The sequence below is a fragment of the Lampris incognitus genome, chromosome 1, assembly GCF_029633865.1.
Source record: "Lampris incognitus isolate fLamInc1 chromosome 1, fLamInc1.hap2, whole genome shotgun sequence".
NCBI classification, from domain to species: domain Eukaryota; kingdom Metazoa; phylum Chordata; class Actinopteri; order Lampriformes; family Lampridae; genus Lampris; species Lampris incognitus.
Genome location: NC_079211.1, coordinates 140,032,742 through 140,057,192, shown reverse-complemented (window position 1 = coordinate 140,057,192; position 24,451 = coordinate 140,032,742). Strand labels below are relative to the sequence as shown.

Genomic DNA, 24,451 nt, shown 5'->3' with positions numbered 1-24,451 from the left:
GAGGGTTGGAGGGAGGAAAAGAAGAGCAGAGCAGAGCAGCCGTGCAGGTGAAGATCTAAGTTTCCACGTCAATCAAAGGACAAGTTGAGTAAAACGAAAAGAGAAGACGAACATAGGTCGGAGGTAGTCAGGATCTCTCCTGCACATTTCTTCAAACCAAGAGAGAGGACTTTGAGAAGGAGAAGAGGCTGGGAGACGGGGTGTTTCTAGCTGGTTCAGCAGGCTGTGGAGCAGAGGATGATCTGATGATGCTACCTGTAGCTTTAGTTTGATAAAGAAAATCCTCAGACAGCCTCCCAACATCAGCGTGGCTGACCCACTTCCAAATTTCCCTGAGTGAATTTTTCCACGGCAATGGCTTCCAAAAAGAAGTGGGCCGAGCGGCGGGAACTGCGCAGAGAGCGGGCATTCTCCATCAGGGACGACGCCTCTGTCATATCCGGGACATCTGGGCCAGGACGTCCAACCACTAGGGGGCGTTTCTCAGAGTCATGGAAGAGGCTCAGTTCCAGAGGGGGTTCCACCAAGAGGGGGGTGCTCAACTCTCAGCAGCCACCGGTAAGACACTCGAAGGCCACACTGAGAAACCCTCCACATGCCCCCAGACCCCCTTTGTGTCAAATCAATGACCTGGGTGACGGAAGGGATCCCAAAGAGGAGGCTTGTTTCGAGGGCGAGTCGTGTTTACTGGATGTTTAGCAATAATAAAGAATTTGCAGTTAGGTGGGGTTTGAAGAATTTGGAAAGCAGTGCTTAGAATACAGGGTAGTATGTATCCGCACTCTGCAGATGCTAGATGGAGAAAACAAAAAGGTCATAGTGTCAAAATAGGGGTGGCGTTGAGGAGACGTGTGGAAAGTGGAGGTAAAGAAAGACAGTTCAAAGTGGAAGTAGACTCAGGTGAGACTGAGAGACGGGTATAGCTGATGTCATACCTGGTTGGAGCATTGATATGTATCTGTACCTGGTTAGAGACAGGTATGTATGTGTTACCACCGAGAAGAACAAGCACTTGAGAATACCACTGTCCTGTCAATGGAGGGGGAACTTCATGGTTTGTTTGCTCGAGTCTGATGTCAAGTAAAAGATTTAGAGAATGAGAGGCAAACTTTTCAAAAATCCTTTGGCAGATTCGACCACAGCCTAGTTGTCTTTCCCTTTTGTTTTCTGCACAGGTAAATCGATTGAAGTAGGAATTTGTAAACTGTTGGTCCACGCACACACAAACGCACATATAAACATTCTCACTCACCACACCATCTCCTCCTATCCCTTCCTCTTCTTCTCCTATGCCAGTCCTGTCCTGCGTTCCTGTCAGTCTCCTCTATCCGCTTCAAGGCATTGGAGTTTTTTGGAGCATGCTTGAATTTTAATATATTTGCCGGTATGTTCTGGCAGTTTTAATTGATTTTTTATTAGATTTGGTGGGATGGGGGGTGGGGTGGGGGGTTCATCAGCATTGTACTTGCAGTGAGCGACTTCTCTATGAGGTGATTTAGATGGGGGTCTTGGGTCTCATCCATTCTTCTTTTGAAATGTAAAACCTTTGCTGATGTCCATGGATTAAGGTGAAGATAAAGAACGCCGTGTGGGGGTCGGGGGCTATCACATATTTTACAACCTGTTGTGCAGTGATGGAGTTGGGTGATGTGTGGCAGACAGATTTTGGTTCTGCACTGAAGGAGATATGAAATCAAGTGCTGTCTTTTCAGCTGCGCACAGTAACCGAAGCCCCAGAGCTGATTCACAGTTCACACATGTTGCAGTTGGACAATTTGGGGTGAGCACATTCATTCAAAAATGATAACGCCAAGACAAAGCATTATTTTTATTATCGTCACAGATGTTTTATGTCAAGTCAAATGCAAAATAGAACATTTACTTTATTGTTACACAAACATATTCCAGTAGAATGCATGCTCATATATATATATGTGTGTGTGTGTGTGTGTGTGTGTGTGTGTGTGTGTGTGTGCGTGCGTGTGCGCGCACGTGTATCCCTTTCTGTATGTTTATCTGCACCAGTGTATCTGAGGATAGGAGCTGAACATGGCCCTGTGGGGTTATTTATGTTGCTTGGATATGAAGTAAGGGTGATACTCCCTAAACATCACTGCTAGCTTGGGGACACATCTAACCATGAGACATTTAGTGTGACCAGGGCAATCCACTTTCAGGTGTGCGTGCGTGCGTGCGTGTGTGTGTATGTGCATGTTAAAGTGACTTAAAGTGACCTAGTGAATGACTGAATGCCAGAGAAATATTGAGACACTAAACAAGAGGATAGAATAAGTAAGAATAAGAGAAAACCATGAAAAGAAAGGAGTAAGAATGACAAAAGTGTGTGTGTGAGAGAGAGAGAGAGAGAGAGAGAGAGAGAGAGAGAGAGAGAGAGAGAGAGAGAGAGAGAGAGAGAGAGAGAGAGAGAGAGAGAGAGAGAGAGAGAGAGACTTTGGAACAGAAGGGAGAGGAAATGAGAGAATTTAACACTGTATTTTAAATTTGGATGAGTCTGTCTCCTCTGCCATCTTGCTTACCTCTGATCCTCCAACCCTCCCCACCACCACCACGTGTGTGTGTGTGTGTGGGGGGGGGGATAGCAGAGATTTGGAAGATGACAGGGAATGTGTGAGTTAATGATTGTCTCATTTTGTGTGTCAGCGTGTGTGTTCCTGCATGTATGTTCCATATTGCCTCTCCATGTGAATGCCCTGCAGTTGATCAAGCCATCTGTGGATCATGGGGACCTTCTGCTCAGTATATCCAGATGCCCCCTAACTTGTATGTATGTTATGGGTGTGTTGCTGTGTAACTGAGAGAAAGAGAAGGTGTGTTGGTGTGGGAATAGTTGAAAGAGAGGCTGTGTGTGTGTGTGTGTGTGTGTGTGTGTGTGTGTGTGTGTGTGTGTTTGCACGCACATATTCGTGTGTGTGTGCGCGCACGCGGTTGTGTTTGTGACCATGTGCATGTGTAAGCATGTAAATGAGTGCGTGTGTACACTGATGAGGACTCTCCCTTGGTGAACAGAACCATTAAAATAAAACGACAGCCTCAGAGCCCTTGCAGCTTATGTTAGTTATCGCTCTTACAACATTTGGCTGTAATGAACTTCATCACAGTGGGATCACAATAGGCTTCAAAACTGACATTTGAGCCACCAGAACATGATCTCATAACCTGTTATTTCGGTAATCTGTTATTCATATGAAATATAACCTGCATTTAATGAAACCGGAGTTCATTTGATTTGGCCCAAGTCCGACAATTGTTTGTTTTTTCGTCGTATACACTGCATCCGAGGCTTTGCTCCAATTTTCAGTGCAACTTACAAATTGTTAAGCAGTTATTTCTGTAGAGATATTTCTATACACTGTTCCAGCCATTTGGTTATGCCTTTCAGTGTACGCTTTCCCAGCTAGCATTTTACACCCTGCTATTAAGTGCTGGACTGTCTCAGGGGTGTCTTTGCACAGTCTGCATCTTGGGTCTTGTCTGGGGTGGTAGACCCCTGCCTCAACCAATCTGGTGCTAAATGCCTGTTCTTGTGCTGCTATTATCAGAGCCTCTTTGCTGTCCCTCAGTCCAGTCTTTTCTAGCCACTGGTAGGATTTCTTGATATCAGCTCCGTCTTCTGTCTGTCGATAGTACATCCCATGGAGGGGCTTGATCTTCCATGATACCTCTTCTTCTTCCTCCACACTCTGTCTTCTGCTGCCTTAGGTACTCACTCAGCAGTTCATCCTGGGGGGCCCTCTTTCTGATGTATTCATGGATGATTCTTGTTTCATCATGGATAGTGACTCTGACACTCACTAACCCTCGGCCCCCATCTTTTCTGTTATCATACAGTCTCAGGCTGCTGAACTTTGGGTGGAACCCTCCATGCATTGTGAGGAATTTCCATGTCCTGATATCTGTGGTCTTTATCGCTTCCTTTGGCCAGCTTATTATTCCAGCTGGGTATCTGATGACTGGTAGGGCACATGTATTGATAGCTTGGATCTTATTCTTACCATTGAGCTGGCTCCTCGGGACCCGCCTCACTCTCTGGAGGTATTTGGCTGTAGCTGACCTCCTTGCTGCCCCCTCATGGTTTCCATTTGCCTGTGGAATACCCAGGTACTTGTAACTGTCCTGTTTGTTTGTTATTCTGCCATCCGATAATTCAACCCCTTAAGTGGTCACCACCTTTCCTCTTTTTGCCACCATTCGACTACACTTATCCAATCCAAATGACATCCCGAAGTAGTCGCTGTAGATCCTGGTGAGATGGATCAGTGAGTCAACATCTCACTCATTCCTGGCATATGTCATCCATGTATGGAGGTGGCTGACGGTAACTTCACTTCTGAACCTGTATCCAATCCATTCTTTGTAATGATCTGACTGAGCTGGTTCAGGCCTGTGCAGGACAGTAGTGGGGATAGTGCATCACCTTGGTATATGCCACATTTGATGGTTACCTGTGTGATTGTCTTTGAGTTGGCCTCTAGTGTTGTTTTTCACTGCTGCATTGAGTTCTTGATGAAGGCTATTAGTGTCCTGCTGGCTTTGTATAGTGCCAAGCACTCCAGTAACCAGGTGTGGGGCATTGAATCACAGGCTTTCTTGTAGTCGATCCAGGCTGTGGTCAGGTTGGTCTGTCTGGTCTTAGAGTCTTGGGTGACTGCTCTATCACCCATTAGCTGATACTATGACCCTCTGGTGTTGTTCCCCATTCCTTTGAGTTTCACTCATGCATTGACTCATGCACCCATTCAGCTTAGCTGCTATGATGCCTGACAGGATCTTCCATATTGTGGAGAGGCAGGGTATTGGCCGGTAGTTTGAAGGTGTTTTACCCTTGTGGGTATCCTTCTTGATGAGTATTGTTATCCCCTGTGTTAGCCAGTCAGGGTAAGACCCTGGTGTTAGCAGCTGGTTCATCTGTGTTGCCAGGCGTTCATGGAGTGCCATTAGTTCTTCAGCCAGTAGGCGTGAATCATGTCAGGGCCTGGTGCAGTCCAGCTTTCCATATTTGAGACTCACGTTGGATGTCAGCCACTGTGATAACTGGTTCTTGTTCTGGAATATTGCTGTGGTCTGCTCTTAGGTCCACCAGCCACTGGGCATCGGTGTTGTGTGATGCCTCCTTTTCCCATATATCCGTTCAGTATTGCTTGGTCTCTGCTCTGGTTGGGTCTGATGATTTTCCTGTGTTACTCCGCAGCTGGGAGTACACTTTGGGTGGTTCTTTGAGGAACAGGCCATTTACTTTTTTGGCTTCTGCTTCTCTAGTGTATCTCTTCAGCCTGGTGGCCAGAGCTGTGAGTCTTTGTTTGGCAGTTTCCAGGTTCTGACTTATGGACATCTTGCTGTACTTCTTCAACCAGGGCCTGTCTTTCATCACACCTTTCTGTACCTGTTAACTGGCTAACATCTCTCCGTGCTGCTTTGATCTTGGCTTCCAGACTTCTCTTCTATGGAGGGTACCGTTGGTAACCTGCGTTCTTAATCCCGTCCCCAAGCATCTCCAGGGTTATGGTTGCAGTGGCATAAAATCTCCCTTTCATCCTTTTTCAGCCAACAAGCTCATTGGTCTCAGTTATGGTGGCAGTCAAGATTTTGCGTAAGGTTGTGTTCACATCTGCAAGAAGGTTTTGTGATGGTACTTTGTCACTGAGTTGTGGAAGCCATGCTCAGGGGTTCACTGTCTTTAGTCTGGCCATGATTCTCATTTGAACCTCAGTAGTTTCACCTGTCATGGCTGGTAGGATTGTTTTAGCAGTTTGGGGTCTGTATTCATGTATCTCCTGCCTACTGGATGGCCACTCAGGGTGCTGAATTTTATATTCATTCTGTTGGAGTCTCTCCATCTCAAGTGGTGAGAGTAGCTTCCCTCTATTGATGTTCGAGCATTAAACCAATAGCTGCTTCGGAGTCAGTGTAGAAGTAGATCTCCTACTTGTCCACAGTCCCCACATTCACTTCATTCCAGTGAATGTGAAGTTTGCTATATGAAACAAATTTCCCATATAGCCCCTCTCCAGGGGTCTGCTGTTATAGTTGCATTCCATCAGTTCCAGATTCTCGGCTCTTGTCCATGAATATCATGTTCCAGTAGTCCATTTCTCATCAGGTTGTCCTGGTTCCCCAACACCTGATGCGGACCTTGTTAACCCGGGTGACGTCTGAGTCAGTATGACTCTATTAATGTTACTCATATCCGAGGTAGCAGGCTTGTATAGCATTAGGAGTCTAAAACATGGACTCTTACTGGAGATTTGTCCCAACTGGGGTTTGAACCCCCGATCTCCAGTATGGAAACCTGATGTTCTTACCTAATGGACTGTTCAACTGCATATACACTCACTGGCCACTTTATTAGGTACACCTTGCTAGTACCGGGTTGGACCCCCTTTTGCCTTCAGAACTGCCTTAATCCTTCGTGGCATAGATTCAACAAGGTACTGGAAACATTCCTCAGAGAGTTTGGTCCATATTGACATGATAGCATCACGCAGTTGCTGCAGATTTGTCGGCTGCACATCCATGATGTGAATCTCCCGGTCCACCACATCCCAAAGGTGCTCTATTGGATTGAGATCTGGTGACTGTGGAGGCCATTTGAGTACAGTGAACTCATTGTCATGTTCAAGAAACCAGTCTGAGATGATTCGAGCTTTATGACATGGCGCGTTACCCTGCTGGAAGTAGCCATCAGAAGATGGGAACACTGTGGTCATAAAGGGATGGACATGGTGAGCAACAATACTCAGGTAGGCTGTGGCGTTGACACGATGCTCAATTGGTACTAAGGGGCCCAAAGTGTGCCAAGAAAATATCCCCCACACCATTACACCACCACCACCAGCCTGAACCGTTGATACAAGGCAGGATGGATCCATGCTTTCATGTTGTTGACGCCAAATTCTGACCCTACCATCCGAATGTCGCAGCAGAAATCGAGACTCATCAGACCAGGCAACGTTTTTCCAATCTTCTATTGTCCAATTTTGGTGAGCCTGTGCGAATTGTAGCCTCAGTTTCCTGTTCTTAGCTGACAGGAGTGGCACTCGGTGTGGTCTTCTGCTGCTGTAGCCCATCTGCCTCAAGGTTCGACGTGTTGTGCGTTCAGATATGCTCTTCTGCATACCTCGGTTGTAATGAGTGGTTATTTGAGTTACTGTTGCCTTTCTATCAGCTCGAACCAGTCTGGCCATTCTCCTCTGACCTCTGGCATCAACAAGGCATTTTCGCCCACAGAACTGCCGCTCACTGGATATTTTCTCTTTTTTGGACCATTCTCTGTAAACCCTAGAGATGGTGGTGCGTGAAAATCCCAGTAGATCAGCGGTTTCTGAAATACTCAGACCAGCCCGTCTGGCACCAACAACCATGCCACGTTCAAAGTCACTTAAATCACCTTTCTTCCCCATTCTGATGATCGGTTTGAACTGCAGCAGATCGTCTTGACCATGTCTACATGCCTAAATGCATTGAGTTGCTGCCATGTGATTGGCTGATTAGAAATTTGCATTAACGAGCAGTTGGACAGGTGTGCCTAATAAAGTGGCCGGTGAGTGTATATGTGTATGCTCTCAGGGTCATGGGGATGCTGGCGCCTATCCCAGCAGTCGTGGTTTGGATAATGGATGGATGGATGGATATATGTATATGTATATCGGCCCTCAAACTCCCAGGCCTCTGGCAGAGCACCTGAACTTGAGGAAGACAAACACAGCTGGAAAAGTTTCGTAGTAAGCCGCCAGAACAGCTTCAGTGGTCCTTGTCAATGATTCTCCAAGTTTATGAACTCTACTAGTGGGATGGAACACCATTCTTCCGAAACAATAGCATTCCATTTGGTGTTTTGATGATGGTGGTGGAACAAGTTGGTCCAAAATCTCCCATAAGTGTTCAATTGGGTTGAGATCTGGTGACTGCGAAGGCCATAGCATATACGTCATTTTCATACTCATCAAGCAATTCAGTGACTCCTTGTGCCCTCTGGATGGGGGCATTGTCATCCTCCCATCAGGATAGAAATGTTTCATCTTAGGATAAAGGTGATCATTCATAATAACCAATTGACTTACAGTGACCTTTCCCTCTAGGGTCAGAAGTGGACCCACACCATGCCAGGAAAATGCCCCCCCACAATATAACGGGCCCCCTAACCTCCTCACTGTAGGTCAAGCATTCCGGTTTTTACTTTAATTTGTCACCCATATACAGCGGGGTCTGTTACAAATAAGCACTGAGTGATTGAAACCAAACCTAAACTCTAAATGGTGCAAAGTTAAACACAGACCTAGCTGCAATTTCTGCATTTTGTTTTCATTTTTTACTGTTTTTAATGATAAAAAGGGAAAATGACCCTGTGCAAAAGTTCGGCAACCCTTTTCGATTGTTATTTGTTACCTTTTGAAAAGGTGATTACTAAGGCCCAGACCCAGTTGATTTACTTGTTCTTGTTTGACCTTCATCGTGAGTCAGGTGAATAAAATACCAGGGCTATAAACTGCTTATTCTGAAGTAGGGCTGTTAATGAATATTCCAAATTTAAATATATAACCGAATTGTAAAAAAACAACAAAAAAAACCACAGACATTCGAGTGTGAAAATTAATATTAGTTTGTGGGGGAAAATCATGGTAAAATCTCGTGAGAGCCTTGGCCGCTGCACTGAATATGCTGCATGACAGACAGGAGTCGCATGACGCCACTTTCATTGGTTGAAAATTAAATTTAGGTCAAGCTGAAACGAGCAAATAATTCAACAATCGTGGTAAAGATGGCAGAGACTTCACAACCCAACTCGGCCACAGAGAGAGGGATTTTCACTCCGAACAATTTAAAAAGCCCCATTTGGAAATACTTCGGATTTTGGTCAGAAAACGGAAAAATTGTGGAACCCTGAGATAGTCATATGCAAGCTAAGTAAGCTACAGCTAGCTTACAGTTAGCTTACCATTCCACCACTAGTAACCTGAGGGAACATGAAGTTTTATGGTACAGGACAATATGTGTTTATTTTGTAATGTGTAGATATGTTGATCTTTTAAAAGACATGTTTACATTGAAATAAATATACCTGTACAAGTAGTTATGTCTCTCGTTATATTGGTTTGCCCTCTTATGGCTATAATGCGCAAAAATATATCGAATGGGTTCAGACCTATGCGTGTTTTTATTTTTTAGAAGGAATAATTGTATGTCGTTTTTTTTTGCCAATTTTGACAGCTCTTTTTTGAAGTAACTCCATGCCTTCTAAAGTATCCAACTGTGGTGACTGTTTTGTCTGGTTTTAACAACCATGGGTTCCTCTAAACCAGGGGTTGGCAACCTATGACACATTTGCCCATGGTGGCACGTGAGGCCATTAACATGGACACGTGGAGCAATCTAATAGAAAATATTTATAATATACTTTTTTTTGATAAGAAATATTTTAATATAAAATATAGCCTAATGGTGAACTAAACTAACAATTCAATTTAAAATAATACAGAAATAATTAATTAGTCTCAAAATCCATCCATCCATCCATTATCCAAACCGCTTATCCTGCTCTAAGGGTTGCAGGATGCTGGAGTCTATCCCAGCAGTAATTGGGTGGTAGGTGCGGGAGACACCCTGGACAGACTGCTAGTCCATCACAGGACTAGTCTCAAAATACACCATTATTTTTGACAGGAAGAGAGCGTACACAATTGACATGGTCTATCATACCCCTCCTCCCCCTCTCTCTGATCTGCCGACGAACGAAGCATTTCAGTGGTGGCACGTTGGTCCAGTGGTTAGCGCTGTCACCTCAGAGCAAGAAGGAACCCCGCAGTTGTCCAACCTTGGGGGTCATCCCACGTCGTTCTCTGTGTGGATTGTTCATGTTCTCCCCATGTCTGCAGTGGGTTTTCTCCTGGTGCTCCAGTTTCTCCCACCATCAAAAAGACATGCATGCTGGTGTTAATACTCCCGTCTGTGCCCCTGACTTGAGGTATGGCAAGACGAACTGGAGTTGGTCCCTGGGCGCTGCACGGCGGCTGCCCACTGCTCCCAGCTACACAGTTAGGATGGGTTAAATGCAGAAAAAGAATTGCCACACGGGATTAAAAAAACTATTAAAAAAAATGTAGGCTAGCTAGCTTTCTTTTTTGCTTTATGTCAAGAACAACTGACAGTCGCAGAAACATTGTCTAATATTCACCTCTTTCAGCCATCTTGGACAAATGAATTCAGATTTATTTCATGAAAGGACTGAGTAATGCTCTCTGCTGCGAAAATGTGTGTCGAACTTCAAGTGTAAAACGTTATTTTGAAACAAGGCATGAGAAAAACTTGAAAGGTAAGGCTGATAAAGCTGAATCAATCCAGAGGGCAGCAACCTAGTACGGGGAGCAAAGCAGCGTGTTTACAACCCGATGTGCCCCCAAAGACCAAGCTACAGAGGGCAGCTATAAAGTCATGCAGTGCATTGCTTAACACGGGAGGCCATTCTCTGATGGAGAGTATACATATACTACCGTTCAAAAGTTTGGGATCACATTGAAATGTCCATATTTTTGAAGGAAAAGCACTGTACTGTTCAATGAAGATAACTTTAAACTAGTCTTAACTTTAAAGAAATACACTCTATACATTGCTAATGTGGTAAATGACTATTCTAGCTGCAAATGTCTGGTTTTTGGTGCAATATCTACATAGGTGTATAGAGGCCCATTTCAAGCAACTATCACTCCAGTGTTCTAATGGTACAATGTGTTTGCTCATTGGCTCAGAAGGCTAATTGATGATTAGAAAACCCTTGTGCAATCATGTTCACACATCTGAAAACAGTTTAGCTCGTTACAGAAGCTACAAAACTGACCTTCCTTTGAGCAGATTGAGTTTCTGGAGCATCACATTTGTGGGGTCAATTAAACGCTCAAAATGGCCAGAAAAAGAGAACTTTCATCTGAAACTCGACAGTCTATTCTTGTTCTTAGAAATGAAGGCTATTCCATGCGAGAAATTGCTAAGAAATTGAAGATTTCCTACACCGGTGTGTACTACTCCCTTCAGAGGACAGCACAAACAGGCTCTAACCAGAGTAGAAAAAGAAGTGGGAGGCCGCGTTGCACAACTGAGCAAGAAGATAAGTACATTAGAGTCTCTAGTTTGAGAAACAGACGCCTCACAGGTCCCCAACTGGCATCTTCATTAAATAGTACCCGCAAAACACCAGTGTCAGCATCTACAGTGAAGAGGCGGCTGCGGGATTCTGGGCTTCAGGGCAGAGTGGCAAAGAAAAAGCCATATCTGAGACTGACCAATAAAAGAAAAAGATTAAGATGGGCAAAAGAACACAGACATTGGACAGAGGAAGACTGGAAAAAAGTGTTGTGGACGGATGAATCCAAGTTTGAGGTGTTTGGATCACAAAGAAGAACGTTTGTGAGACGCAGAACAAATGAAAAGATGCTGGAAGAATGCCTGACGCCATCTGTTAAGCATGGTGGAGGTAATGTGATGGTCTGGGGTTGCTTTGGTGCTGGTAAGGTGGGAGATTTGTACAGGGTAAAAGGGATTCTGAATAAGGAAGGCTATCACTCCATTTTGCAACGCCATGCCATACCCAGTGGACAGCGCTTGATTGGAGCCAATTTCATCCTACAACAGGACAATGACCCTAAACACACCTCCAAATTGTGCAAGAACTATTTAGAGCAGAAGCAGGCAGCTGGTATTCTATCGGTAATGGAGTGGCCAGCGCAGTCACCAGATCTGAACCCCATTGAGCTGTTGTGGGAGCAGCTTGACCGTATGGTACGCAAGAAGTGCCCATCCAACCAATCCAACTTGTGGGAGCTGCTTCTGGAAGCGTGGGGTGAAATTTCTCCAGATTACCTCAACAAATTAACAGCTAGAATGCCAAAGGTCTGCAATGCTGTAATTGCTGCAAATGGAGGATTCTTTGACGAAAGCAAAGTTTGATGTAAAAAAAATCTTATTTCAAATACAAATCATTATTTCTAACCTTGTCAATGTCTTGACTCTATTTTCTATTCATTTCACAACATATTGTGGTCAATAAGTGTGACTTTTCATGGAAAACACAAAATTGTTTGGGTGATCCCAAACTTTTGAACGGTAGTGTATATTCCTCAGCAGTTCGCAGGCGATATTTGATGGGTTACCAAACAGATATGATCATCAATAGGAAATCATCAAAGAAATGCCAGTTTCTGGGAGAACTGTAGAGAGGTGCATTACAGACATGGCTGAAAACAAGGCACCATCAAACTCTTTAATTGAAAGATGTGTCGGTATTCAGCATATAGCTCTCGATGAGAGTACGGATGTAAACAATAGTCTACGTCTAGCAGTGGTTACCAGATATTGCAGCAACAAACAAGGGTCACACTAAATCGGTGAGATTGAATTACTACTACTACTACTTTCGGGTGCACCCATTAGGGGTAGCCAATTGGTAATATTGAATTTATTTTCTTTTTTGCCCTAGTAATTTTCATACATTTGCACAAATAATAGTGTGTGTGTGTGTGTGTGTGTGTGTGTCGCACAAATCTTTTGGCATGCGGAATCTAGATGGGGAGATAAGCAGCAGCAGTAAATAAATAAATAAATAAATAAATAGATAAATGCTCATTATGAAAATGAACTGGCAGTCAGGTCTATAATTTTTTTAAGGGGCATGGTGGCGCAGGACAGTCAAAAGGTTGTCGACCCCTTCTCTACAGTTGTCCAAGGAGGTCAGAATCAAGATAGTTCACTTCCACCAACAAGGAGAGGGCTACAAAAAACTCAACGTTTCAAAGTACTTATTTCCACCATCAGAAAGTGGGAGATAAACGTAACAGTTGAAGACAAACCAAGAAAATGTTCGGATAGACTGGCTGGAGATCTGTTGAGAAATGCTCAGAAGAACCCAATGCAAAAGAGCTGCAAAAAAAAAAAAGTAGCAGACACAGGTCTAGTTGTTCATAGGACAACAATGCAACGCATTTTCAACAACAAAGACCTACATGGCAGAGTTGCCGGAAAGAAGCCTTTCTTACCACCTCAACACAAAATTGTCTGAAGTGTTCAAAAGAAAACCTTGAGAAGCCTGAAACCTTTTGTAACAATGTGGTTTGGACTGATGAAACTACAATGGAACTTTTCGACCACAACCAAAGAAGGTATGTTTGGAGAAAAAAAAAAGGATAGCCGTTTGTAGAGAAGAACACCTTGCAAACTGTTACGCATGGTGTTGGCTCCATTATGCTTCGAGGTTGTGTGGCAGCTGGCAGCACAGGAAATATAGTGTGGTTGGAGAGAAGAATGGAGTCCACCAAATATCAAGAATTTCTAGCGCTAATGTTCAATCCCGGTCCGAACATTGAAGTTGAAGAGCGGTTGGGTATTTTCCAGCAAGGCAATGATCCGAAGCATACCTCAAAATCAACCATGAAGTACCTCCAGGAAAAACGGATGAAGGTTTTGGAATGGCCACTAAAGTCCCCAAGCTTGAATATTATTGAAAATCTGTGGAGAGATCTCAAACATGCGGTGCATGCAAAGAGGCCGAAGAATATTTCTGAGCTAGAGGTGTTCTGCCAGGAATAATGGGGAAAAATTCCAAAAGCAGGAACTGAAAGACTTTTCGCTGGCTACAGGAAGCATTTACAAGCTGTTATATTTGCCCGAGGATGGGTTACAACGCACTAACCGACAGGGTTCCAAAACTTTTGCACAGGGCCTTTTCCTTTTTTAAAAAAAAATAATTTTGAAACTAAAAAAATTCAAATAAAAGGTAATCTTGCTTTGAAATTTGAAGAAATGTGTCATGTTTAAATTTGTACCATTTAGAGATCAGGTTAAGTTCTGTTCACATATATATAATTATTTATACATATTAATTAAGATATTAATTGTAAAAGGCATTTTGACCAGGGATACACGCAATCCTGATATATACACACACACACACACACGCATATATGTATGTGTGTGTGTGTGTGTGTGTGTGTGTGTGTGTATCCCTGGTATTCTATATATATGTGTGTGTGTGTGTGTGTGTGTGTGTGTGTGTGTAGATGTGTTGTGCGGGTCTAGAGCCTAGTTAGCAGGCCTTGTGAGATATCTATATGCTGGGATAGGCTGTAAACCCCACAAGCCTGAATTGTATTAGCAATTATAGAGAATGGATAAATAACCATGGAAGAATGTATAGCATGAATATTTTAAATCCATCTCCCTTTCATATCCCTCCTACACATCACCTTTCATGGCCTCAGGCGTACCACTACGTCTCTCAGAAGAACTGTAGTTAAAACGAGCTTTCTAGCCCCTCGTTCAACTTACCTTTTTTAACCACGCTGTTGAACAATGGATTCTGCTTTATATCCGATTCTTGTGCGATGCCGTCGCGGTTGTGTGATAATGTTTTGCAGAATGGTATTCCCCCAATAGCTCTATTGCTCCACAGTGGGAAATTGTTGCACCATCAGGATTAACAACAGACAAGAGATAAGCACAGTACACAGTAAGACCAACACACACTGATGAGCATCATCTCTAAGTTTGCTTTGACACTTCTGTGTGTGTGTGTGTGTGTGTGTGTGTGTGTGTGTGTGTGTGTTTGTGGCTATATGGGTATGTCTGTAAGTGTATGGCTTAAGTACTGAGTCTGATAGGCCTCTCGGCACTCAAATATTCAGGGGCAGAAAGAGCTGCTGGAGGTTGCTGTTGTTTAAACCGTCAGCGGTTTTGCTCTGTTAGGATCTCCCATCCCCAGGAGAGAGAACAGCTAAAACGTGTGAACGCCCGTGTTGGATTCTCATTACAATGTACCCAAGTGTGATATTACTTCACGATGCGGAGGTTGGAGAGGCTTGTTTTTTTTTTGTGTGGTTGCTATGGAAACGGCATGTGCTCCGACGATTCTGGTTCTGATGATTTACATCAAATATCAGCGGTATCACGTATTTTAAAAGTTTTTTTTTCTTTTTGCGAGTCAAGGAAATGTGCAGTCGCTCGGCTCCGTTGCGTGATCGAGTGAAAGCACAAATCATCACATAGCAGCACGTTTTACAAACAGCCAATAAAAACAACTCGTCAAAGTTTGGAACTTTCTTTGTTGCTTAGGAACAACTTTCTCTTTGCTGTGATATGTGGCTCTGAAACCGTTTTATCCCTGCAGCGCTGCACATCACTGTTAGCATGGTGTAGATGATGACAGTGACGAAGCTGAAAAGCATCCGTTTGAAATGCTGATGGTCTGTTCTGAGGCTTTTGTTTTTTGACCCGGAAAGTTTTTTTGTATAATTGTGCTGTTATGCCCCTACCATAATTCCATCTTTGAAATTCTTGGAAATATTTATTTCATAATCAAACATCTAAATAATTGTTTTGATTTTTTTAAATTCAGTTTTATATGAGTTTGCAAAGGGTGTCTATACAGTAGTCTCCTGTTTAGGTACCTACTAATGTGACCCTTCTCACAGGTAAAAAGAAAACGATTACAGTGAGGTTGGACAACACCACACCAAGCTATTTGTGAATCTTTAGCTCGGAGTAATGTGCCCTACACTAGCTAGGGGGAAATAAACTGCCCGAGGCATAAAAATGAGAGAGGGTCATACAGGGAACGTGCAAAGGGAGGCAGATGAATAGAGAAAGCTCACTGGAAGAATGCAAAGCCCCATATAATACCCGCTGTGACCACAAGTAAAAAAAAAACCAACAACAAAAGGGAGAGCTAGCAGCTAAAAACACACAAATCAAATGAGAGACGGGCCTTTCTTTCTTTTTGAAAAAAAAAAAACTTGAACCGCAGTAATTGGCCGGCACTGTATGTGTAACCATGGCGTTATGCATGAGACCTAAATCTGATTTTCAGGTGACATTGAGTGGTGGGTGCTGGCTAACCTGGTGCTGGGGGGCTGGCGTGTCAGCACCGTTATGTGCCCAACACCTTAATCTGCTTACCACACAGGCCTGCGTCTGCGGCGGCACAGCAAAGCCGGCGGTTTGATCCTGCTGATAGTGGCAGCAGTAGTAATCTGTGTGAGGTATGCACGTTTGTGTGTGTGTGTGTGTGTGTATGTATCTGTGGAACTGACAGGCATCCCTGGCAACAGTAACTTGGAAACAGACTTCAGAAGTTTCATGTAGGGGTTGTTTAAGTGGTGAATGCAGTGGGAGGTGTTACATGGTGGGGGAACGTTCTGAGGAGACAATGCATCTTGGGAGGAATGGGCACTATTTTCTGCTTGTGTGTACGTGTGTATGTACTTGTGCTAAATACATGAAGCTAGGGGTGTGAGAAGAATGAGTGAAGTGACTATTATAGCTGTATAAGGGTGTCGCATGTTACAAATAGAGTTGTTACATTCTATCTCTCCGACACCCCCCCCCCCACATACGTGTGCGCACACACACACTCCTTTACAGTTCAAGACTCAACCGTTTTGATGTTTTGTCCTCAGTGTCTGGTGAACTTTGCTGGTTGGACAAAAGGGCTGCCAAAGTCACCTCTGAGCGCTATGAAAGGGAAAGGAAGGCAAAGGACAGTGCTGATAAGGTCGCAGAGCTCGCTTTTGCAAAGAACCAAAAGTGTTGTGACCTTATCAGCAGCTCTGCTCACCTTGGTGAGGTAATGATCCCAGTTGGCCTGATGGCCATTAGCAATCTGTGTGTGCGTGTGTGTGTGTGTGTGTGTGCTATCCTAATGAGGACAAGCACCTACCTTGTGTGGACATTTCAGAGGTCCTCTCAAAGAGCTGTGACCAGGTCGATTGGCAGCAGGGGCCTCTGAGCGAGGGGGCAACCAGGCGTCCCGAGGCAGCAGAGCGAAGTGGTCGGGTGGGGGTGTAGGGCTTGACCATGGCCTCGAGATAGGAAGGAGCTGTTCCTTTCACTGCCCTGTAGGATAGCACCAGAGTCTTAAACTGGATGTGAGCAGCTACTGGGAGCCAGTGTAGGGACATGAGAAGGGGAGTTGTGTGGGAGAACTTAGGGCAGTTGAACACCAGATGAGCTGCAGCTTTTTGAGCAAGCTCCAGAGGTCTGATGGCTGACACCGGGGCGCCAGCAAGGAGGGAGTTGCCGTAGTCCAGCCGGGAGATGACCAGAGCCTGGATAAGCACCTTTGCCGTCTCGTCGGTGAGGAATGGGCAAATCCTCCTGATGTTATAGAGGAGAAATCTGCAGGAGCGAGCAACCAATGCAATGTTTGTAGCAAACGACAGTTGGTCGGACTTCCGATTATGGCGAGGTGCTAGGAGGTCGCAACTTTTAAGCTCTGCTGCTAGCATACAAGCAATCTTACAATACTAATCAGAATCTTATTTAAAATCAAGCAACACGTTTATAACAGTACCGGGAATCGAAAATGTCACGAAAAAGTGGCAAAACGAACCAAAAGAAACCACGATACGAGGGCGAACATTCGGAGGGTGAAAAAAGAGCAATGTCATGGCCAACATGGAGGACGACCTCGATGAAGGAGATGGCGAAATATTTGACCCAGACAAGAATAGCAATCAAGATATCATGGAGGCCATACTGTCCTTGAAAAGTGGACTTTAGAAGAGAATTGATGTTATGCAAGCAACAATTACGGATGTAAGAAAGCAGTTGCAAGAATGCACAGGGCGTATAGCACATGCAGAACAACGGATTTCTGATGCAGAAGACAACGTGAATGGGCTACTATCCAAAGTGAGTACATTGGAAAGCACCGTTAAAAATCTTGCCAACAAAGTGGACAACTTGGAATGCCGAAGTCGGCGAAACAACGTGAGAATGGTGGGGTTACTGGAGAAGGTAGAGGGCCAGGATGCAGCGGCGTTTTTGGAAAAGTGGCTATCGGAGGCTCTGGGCTTGGAACCACGAGAGGCCTTGATAATCGAGCGGGCTCATAGAATCGGTGGTCCACCAAACAACGACTCGCGACACGTCCAAGGACATTTATTATGAAGTTCTTGAACTTTAAGGACAAGGAGAGAGTTTTGAAAGCCGCCAGAACCAAAGGAAAGGTCCTTTACAATAACGAGCAAATTCGTTTTTATCCGGACCTTTCCGCCGGCGTGCACAGGATGCGGCGTGGCTACGATGAAGTGCGAAAGAAGCTGCGAGACAAGGGGATTTACAAGCACAGAATCATCTTTCCATCCTGGCTCCTGGTGACACACGATGAGAGGTCTCACTCCTTCCAAACACCGGCAGAAGTGGACATGTTTATCCAGTCTCTTTGAATGACCGAGGCGGACCTGACGTGGTAATGTTCCGTCAGGAAAGTGTAACGACAATAGCCCTACTAATGTTAGTTAAACTAGGCCTATAGCCTAGCCTAGGCTACTCTATTTTATAGCCTATTGTTTCCACAAAAGGAGACATGATTATTCTTTTTTTGATCTTACTTTGAAACTGGGCTGAGTTTCGTTTCCTTTTTCATGGCCAACATAAATGTTCAACTTTACTGCTGTGGACAGTGGGCCTAAACCGGATAGCCTACTAACGCTTATCCATCCAAGCACTGGACAGTTGAAATGTCATTAGGCTAGTTTATATGGGCGCATCCAGGCACTGGACAGAGTTGAAATGACATTTGCTTAGGCTATTTGGGACGTAGGCTACAACCCCTCACGGATTTTATTTGGTCAACAGCCGCAGGCTAGATTTGATTTTTTTATCGATATTATCTTCAGCCTTCAGCCTGCGTGGGTTCCAGATATATGAGTATTTGTTATGTGCTTAGGCTGTTTAACACAATATGTAGGCTACAGGTTAGAAATGTTGCGTAGTTCATGATTATAAAGGCTACCTAAGTTTAAGTGGTTAGTTTTCGGTAAAAAGAAAAGGAAAGCTAGTTAAGAGCTGAAAAAAATAACTAAAAGCTAGAGAGAGACCCGTTTCCGTAAGCGGCAGTTATAGAGTGGGAGGGGAGGGGGGTGTCCAGAGGACATGGAGTCCAAACTCACATGGGATTCGAGAGGGGGGGGGGGTCTTTTTTTTCTTTTGTTTTTTTCGGGTCCCCCCCCCTTGTGTTTTGTGGGTGTGGCTTGTCAATTAATTTTATCAAAACGATCCTTAAAGATATATTGTACTGCATATTGTACAATATATATGAAATAATCTCCCTGGGCAATACATAATAGCTGGTGACTTTAATTGCACATCGGATCCATTAAGAGACAGATCAACTGGTTTAGATGATACTCACATCAGGTCGAGAAAGACAATACACCATTTTATGAAAGAGTTGAATTTGTTGGATATTTGGAGGCATGGTAAACCAAATGCAGTAGAATATTCCTGTTATTCCAGAACTTATAAAACTCACTCACGTATGGACTACTTTTTAGTTTCAGCACTACTTGTTTCCAAAATTGACGAATGTCATTATAGCAGTATAGTTCTATCTGATCATGCAGCTGTATCCTTGATTTATAAAGATACTAAACCAGGGGGTGATCCCCCAAGATGGTGTTTTAAACCAGGATGGTTTATGAACCCCACATTCATAGATTTTTTTTTTAGATAAACAAATTGACTTAAATTTTGAATGTAACACATACCAGACATCTGCTAGCACAAGATGGGAGGCATTCAAGGCCTTTATTAGGGGTCAAATAATTTCTTTTACTAGTTCAAAGAAAGAGTGCAGAACTTGAAATGAAGACATTAGATGAGAAAATTTAATATAATTGAATCTACCATAACAGACATATCTCTACAGATAAACGTACACAATTACTCCTACTTAGATCTCAGCATAACGAATTATTAGCTAATAAAGCAGCTGGCAACAGATTGAGTTCATGGAGAAGGCTCATCTAGCACAACATGGAAAGTCGAAAACCAGGCAGCAAAAGAAGTTCAACCTACTTGCTGCACACCAGAGATATTGGCAGACAATGGACGGCGCCCTCAACAGCAGATAAAGAGACAGATGCCAGACACGTGCCGGTGATGTGGACAAGTGGGTGAAGAATCTGTCCGACAGACCTCTCACCCAGCGGAGAAAGACATCCTTACTAAGGGGCTGAATGTTGCTGTCACGCTGAGGCAAATCCCACTAGTGGAACTGATGACAGCCACGGAATCAGTGATCCATAAAAACAACATTGCAGACTCGGAAGCGGAGCAACTGCGGACGAAAGTTTCAGCCTGCCTCAGCAATGTGAAGGTGCCACTGTCCAACATCAATAGTGATGAGAAAACTCTCATGACTCATGACTTTTGAAGGAGTACATCTTACATCATCTTACAATGCTGTGATTGTGACCATTCCCAAATCCTCTGTGAATAGTACACATTCCCATTGAAACGCTAGTTAATCCTCATGGCAATTTACATATGAAAGTAATCGTTGTTTTCGGTTGTTATGCCACTGTATTGTTTATAAGGGTGGGGATTCCTGCAGTCACTTGAGACTGAAGAGGTCACTTAGATGAACGATGAAACATTTCTCTGTCAATAAATGTGTCCAGATGAACTGATTCAACGGTCTGTCATTTGAGTGCAGATTAGTACCCATGTTGACACCATTTTTTTTCTTGACGTTCAATGAGATTATCATGGTCAGCTAAAGGTCGGTTCATCTTAGCAAGATAGTATGCTGTACTGAATACAGCATATGTCTCAGCTAACAGCCTCTGACACAGCTCTCACCATATTTCCAAGTAAATCCTGTTTACCCTTTTCAGTGAGTTCCTGAGCTGGAAGTCTGATGTCGTTTAATCTTTTTCCTCAAGGAGGCCAGGGCTTTTTTTTTCTTCACGTTGGTGCCTGAGGAATGGATTTTAAAGGAAACCCACTCCTGAGATATGGACACTTTTTTTTCTTTTTCTTGTGAGGACGCCAGTTGATTTCATAATGCTGCAAATGGCACAACCTGGAAGTAAACAAAACATAACTAATTAACATCATGATGCAAGTTTTCCTTATTTGTATCTATATTAGCAACAGTACCTCCCGCTGAACAAGGCCGAAATCTACTCAAATGTATTTTATGAACTGTTTACAATCTTCACACCATGGCTAACCAGTGCATGAAAAGGAGATGAAAGGAGACAAATATTGCAGTCTTTCAATAGCTCTATTTATAATAAGAGCTAATGAAAGAGTCAGACAATTATCTTGCAACTATCGATATCTAACATACCATATAGTATGTTATAATCATACTTCCCATCCACCCCTGTATGTCTGTGCTATGTTTATCTGTTGTCTTGTTTCACCCTGTTTATTGTGAAGCAACTTGGAGTGTTAGAAAAGTGCAATGTAAGTTTAATTTATTATTATTATTAGTAGTAGTAGCAGTAGTAGTAGTAGTAGTAGTAATTCAATGGGGTAAAAGTCTGAAATTACTGCACCTTTAAGATGACCATGAATTAACTGTACTCTCATTTGCATATAGTAATTGACTTTATGAATTTCAGTTGTTTATACTGCATGTTGGCTGATGTTTACGCAACTTTCTGCCCCTCAACTCTAACCAAGGATGCCTGTTTTTAAATTCCCTAGCTTGACTCTCAGTCCACAAGCTGGCCAGGAGTTCTAGAAGGGAACAAGATGTACAATGGGATCTAAGCATTGTATTCTGTTGACTACTGGATCCCCCCCCCCACACACACACACACACACACGTGTGCACACCCACACGCACACATGCTCACACGTTTTCTTGTGGTGACGTTTAGTAGCCTAAGGTTGGTTGATCAAGGAAGGCGGGAGAAGTTGCTCATTAGAGGAAGGTGCTAGTAGGCTTATATTATCTACCAAGTTAGGGAACAGAGATGCTCAGAGAAATGTGCCACAAACATCGACAAACTATGAGCACCCAGGTTTGCTAGCTAGAAGATAATGTTACCTTGGTAACTTAGCTAGTTCACTTACTAGCTAGTAAGATTACCTAGCAAGTTAGCTAGATTTCATAGTAAAACTATCAAATACTTACCGACGTTGAGAACATCGCTCGCAACTAGCTAACTTTAGTTACATTAGATATTCCAGTAGATATAATTTCATTATGCATACCAACAATCCCTTTTGTTACAGTAATATCTGCTAACTTGTATGCGACTTTCACTTAGCAGGTCTAATGTTGGCATCAGTCTCCTTTTCTGTAGTTTCTGTAGTGTCATCTGCAGTATAATCCGAAGCAGCAGTAGCTTCAGGGCTAGGCTTATGAAAACACTCGAGTATAGTTTTCTTTCGTTTCATATCTCCTTTGTTAGTATATGCTACAATACTATAGAATAGTGATTTTACGTAAACATGAACAAATTTTAACATTGCAATGCTACAGAGCTACTGTCGAGCCTGGGAAATGACCGTCAAGCAACTGTGTTCATTGGTAGGTGACATCAGGTCTAGGTCACGGCCAAACTTAAAGCCCCTCCTACACTACCGTTCAAAAGTTTGGGATCACCCAAACAATTTTGTGTTTTCCATGAAAAGTCACACTTATTCACCACCATATGTTGTGAAATGAATAGAAAATAGAGTCAAGACATTGACAAGGTTAGAAATAATGATTTGTATTTGAAATAAGATTTTTTTTACATCAAACTTTGCTTTCGTCAAAGAATCCTCCATTTGCAGCAATTACAGCATTGCAGACCTTTGGCATTCTAGCTGTTAATTTGTTGAGGTAATCTGGAGAAATTGCACCCCACGCTTCCAGAAGCAGCTCCCACAAGTTGGATTGGTTGGATGGGCACTTCTTTGAGCAGATTGAGTTTCTGGAGCATCACATTTGTGGGGTCAATTAAACGCTCAAAATGGCCAGAAAAAGAGAACTTTCATCTGAAACTCGACAGTCTATTCTTGTTCTTAGAAATGAAGGCTATTCCATGCGAGAAATTGCTAAGAAATTGAAGATTTCCTACACCGGTGTGTACTACTCCCTTCAGAGGACAGCACAAACAGGCTCTAACCAGAGTAGAAAAAGAAGTGGGAGGCCGCGTTGCACAACTGAGCAAGAAGATAAGTACATTAGAGTCTCTAGTTTGAGAAACAGACGCCTCACAGGTCCCCAACTGGCATCTTCATTAAATAGTACCTGTTAGAGCCTGTTTGTGCTGTCCTCTGAAGGGAGTAGTACACACCGGTGTAGGAAATCTTCAATTTCTTAGCAATTTCTCGCATGGAATAGCCTTCATTTCTAAGAACAAGAATAGACTGTCGAGTTTCAGATGAAAGTTCTCTTTTTCTGGCCATTTTGAGCGTTTAATTGACCCCACAAATGTGATGCTCCAGAAACTCAATCTGCTCAAAGAAGTGCCCATCCAACCAATCCAACTTGTGGGAGCTGCTTCTGGAAGCGTGGGGTGCAATTTCTCCAGATTACCTCAACAAATTAACAGCTAGAATGCCAAAGGTCTGCAATGCTGTAATTGCTGCAAATGGAGGATTCTTTGACGAAAGCAAAGTTTGATGTAAAAAAATCTTATTTCAAATACAAATCATTATTTCTAACCTTGTCAATGTCTTGACTCTATTTTCTATTCATTTCACAACATATGGTGGTGAATAAGTGTGACTTTTCATGGAAAACACGAAATTGTTTGGGTGATCCCAAACTTTTGAACGGTAGTGTATATGGGAAGCCACCAAGATCCATGCTTCGTTAAGGCCAGTTTAGACCGAAGATTCACGAGACAAAACCGTTTTAGAATGTTAGGTTAAAGGTGAGGCGGTGTAAACTGCATCATCTCAGCTGGAATCAAGCTGACTAATGGCGGTGCCTGTGACTTGGCTTATAAAGTCACCAGTGGCTGTTGTTGGAAAGCTCCAGGAATAGGTGGGAGAAATTGACAAAAGAGAGGAGATCTCCTGTCTCAAGTTCATGGCATAAATTTGCATAAGCCCCCTGGGTATGGCCAGTAGCCATACCAACATGTACCCTGATTCGGCTGAATGACACAAGTTAAGCAGGTGTGGGCTTGGCTAGTATTTGGATGGGAGACCTCCAGGGAAAACTGAGTTGCTGCTGGAAGTGGTGTTGGTGGGCCAGTAGGGGGCACTCTTCCCTCTGATCCTAATAAACAACAAAAATGCCAGTGCCCCAGTGCAGTGAATGGGGACACTGGGCTGTAGGAAATTCCGTCCTTTGGATGAAATGTTAAACCAAGGTCCTGACTCACTGTGGTCATTAAAGATCCCATGGCACTTATCACAAAAAGTAGGGGAGTGTCCTGGCAAAATTCCCAATCTGGCTCTCTCCATCTGGCCACCTAATCATCCCCCTGTGTAAATCACTTGATGATTCCTCCCTCTCCAAGCTGATGTGTGGTGAGCGTTCTGGTGCAAAATGGCACCCGTGCGTCACCCAGGTGGGTGCTACACATTGGTGGTGGTTGAGGTGAGTCCCCCCCCCTTTACATTGAAGTGCTTTGGGTGTCAAGATAAAGCACAATATAAAGGTAATCCATTATTCATTATAATTATTTGGGTATTCCGTTGAAGCACCCAT

At 43.5% G+C, this 24,451-nt stretch overlaps 1 protein-coding gene across 1 annotated transcript in view; it reads left to right on the top strand.

The window, feature by feature from the left end:
* The first annotated feature begins 354 nt into the window (after positions 1-354).
* The window catches only part of trpm3 (transient receptor potential cation channel, subfamily M, member 3), a 244,938-nt gene continuing 220,841 nt past the window's right edge, over positions 355-24,451 (top strand). Inside the window, exon 1 of the mRNA XM_056284922.1 lies at positions 355-558. Within this exon, the coding sequence (XP_056140897.1) occupies positions 355-558 (204 nt within the window). The remainder of the gene's footprint in view (positions 559-24,451) is intronic.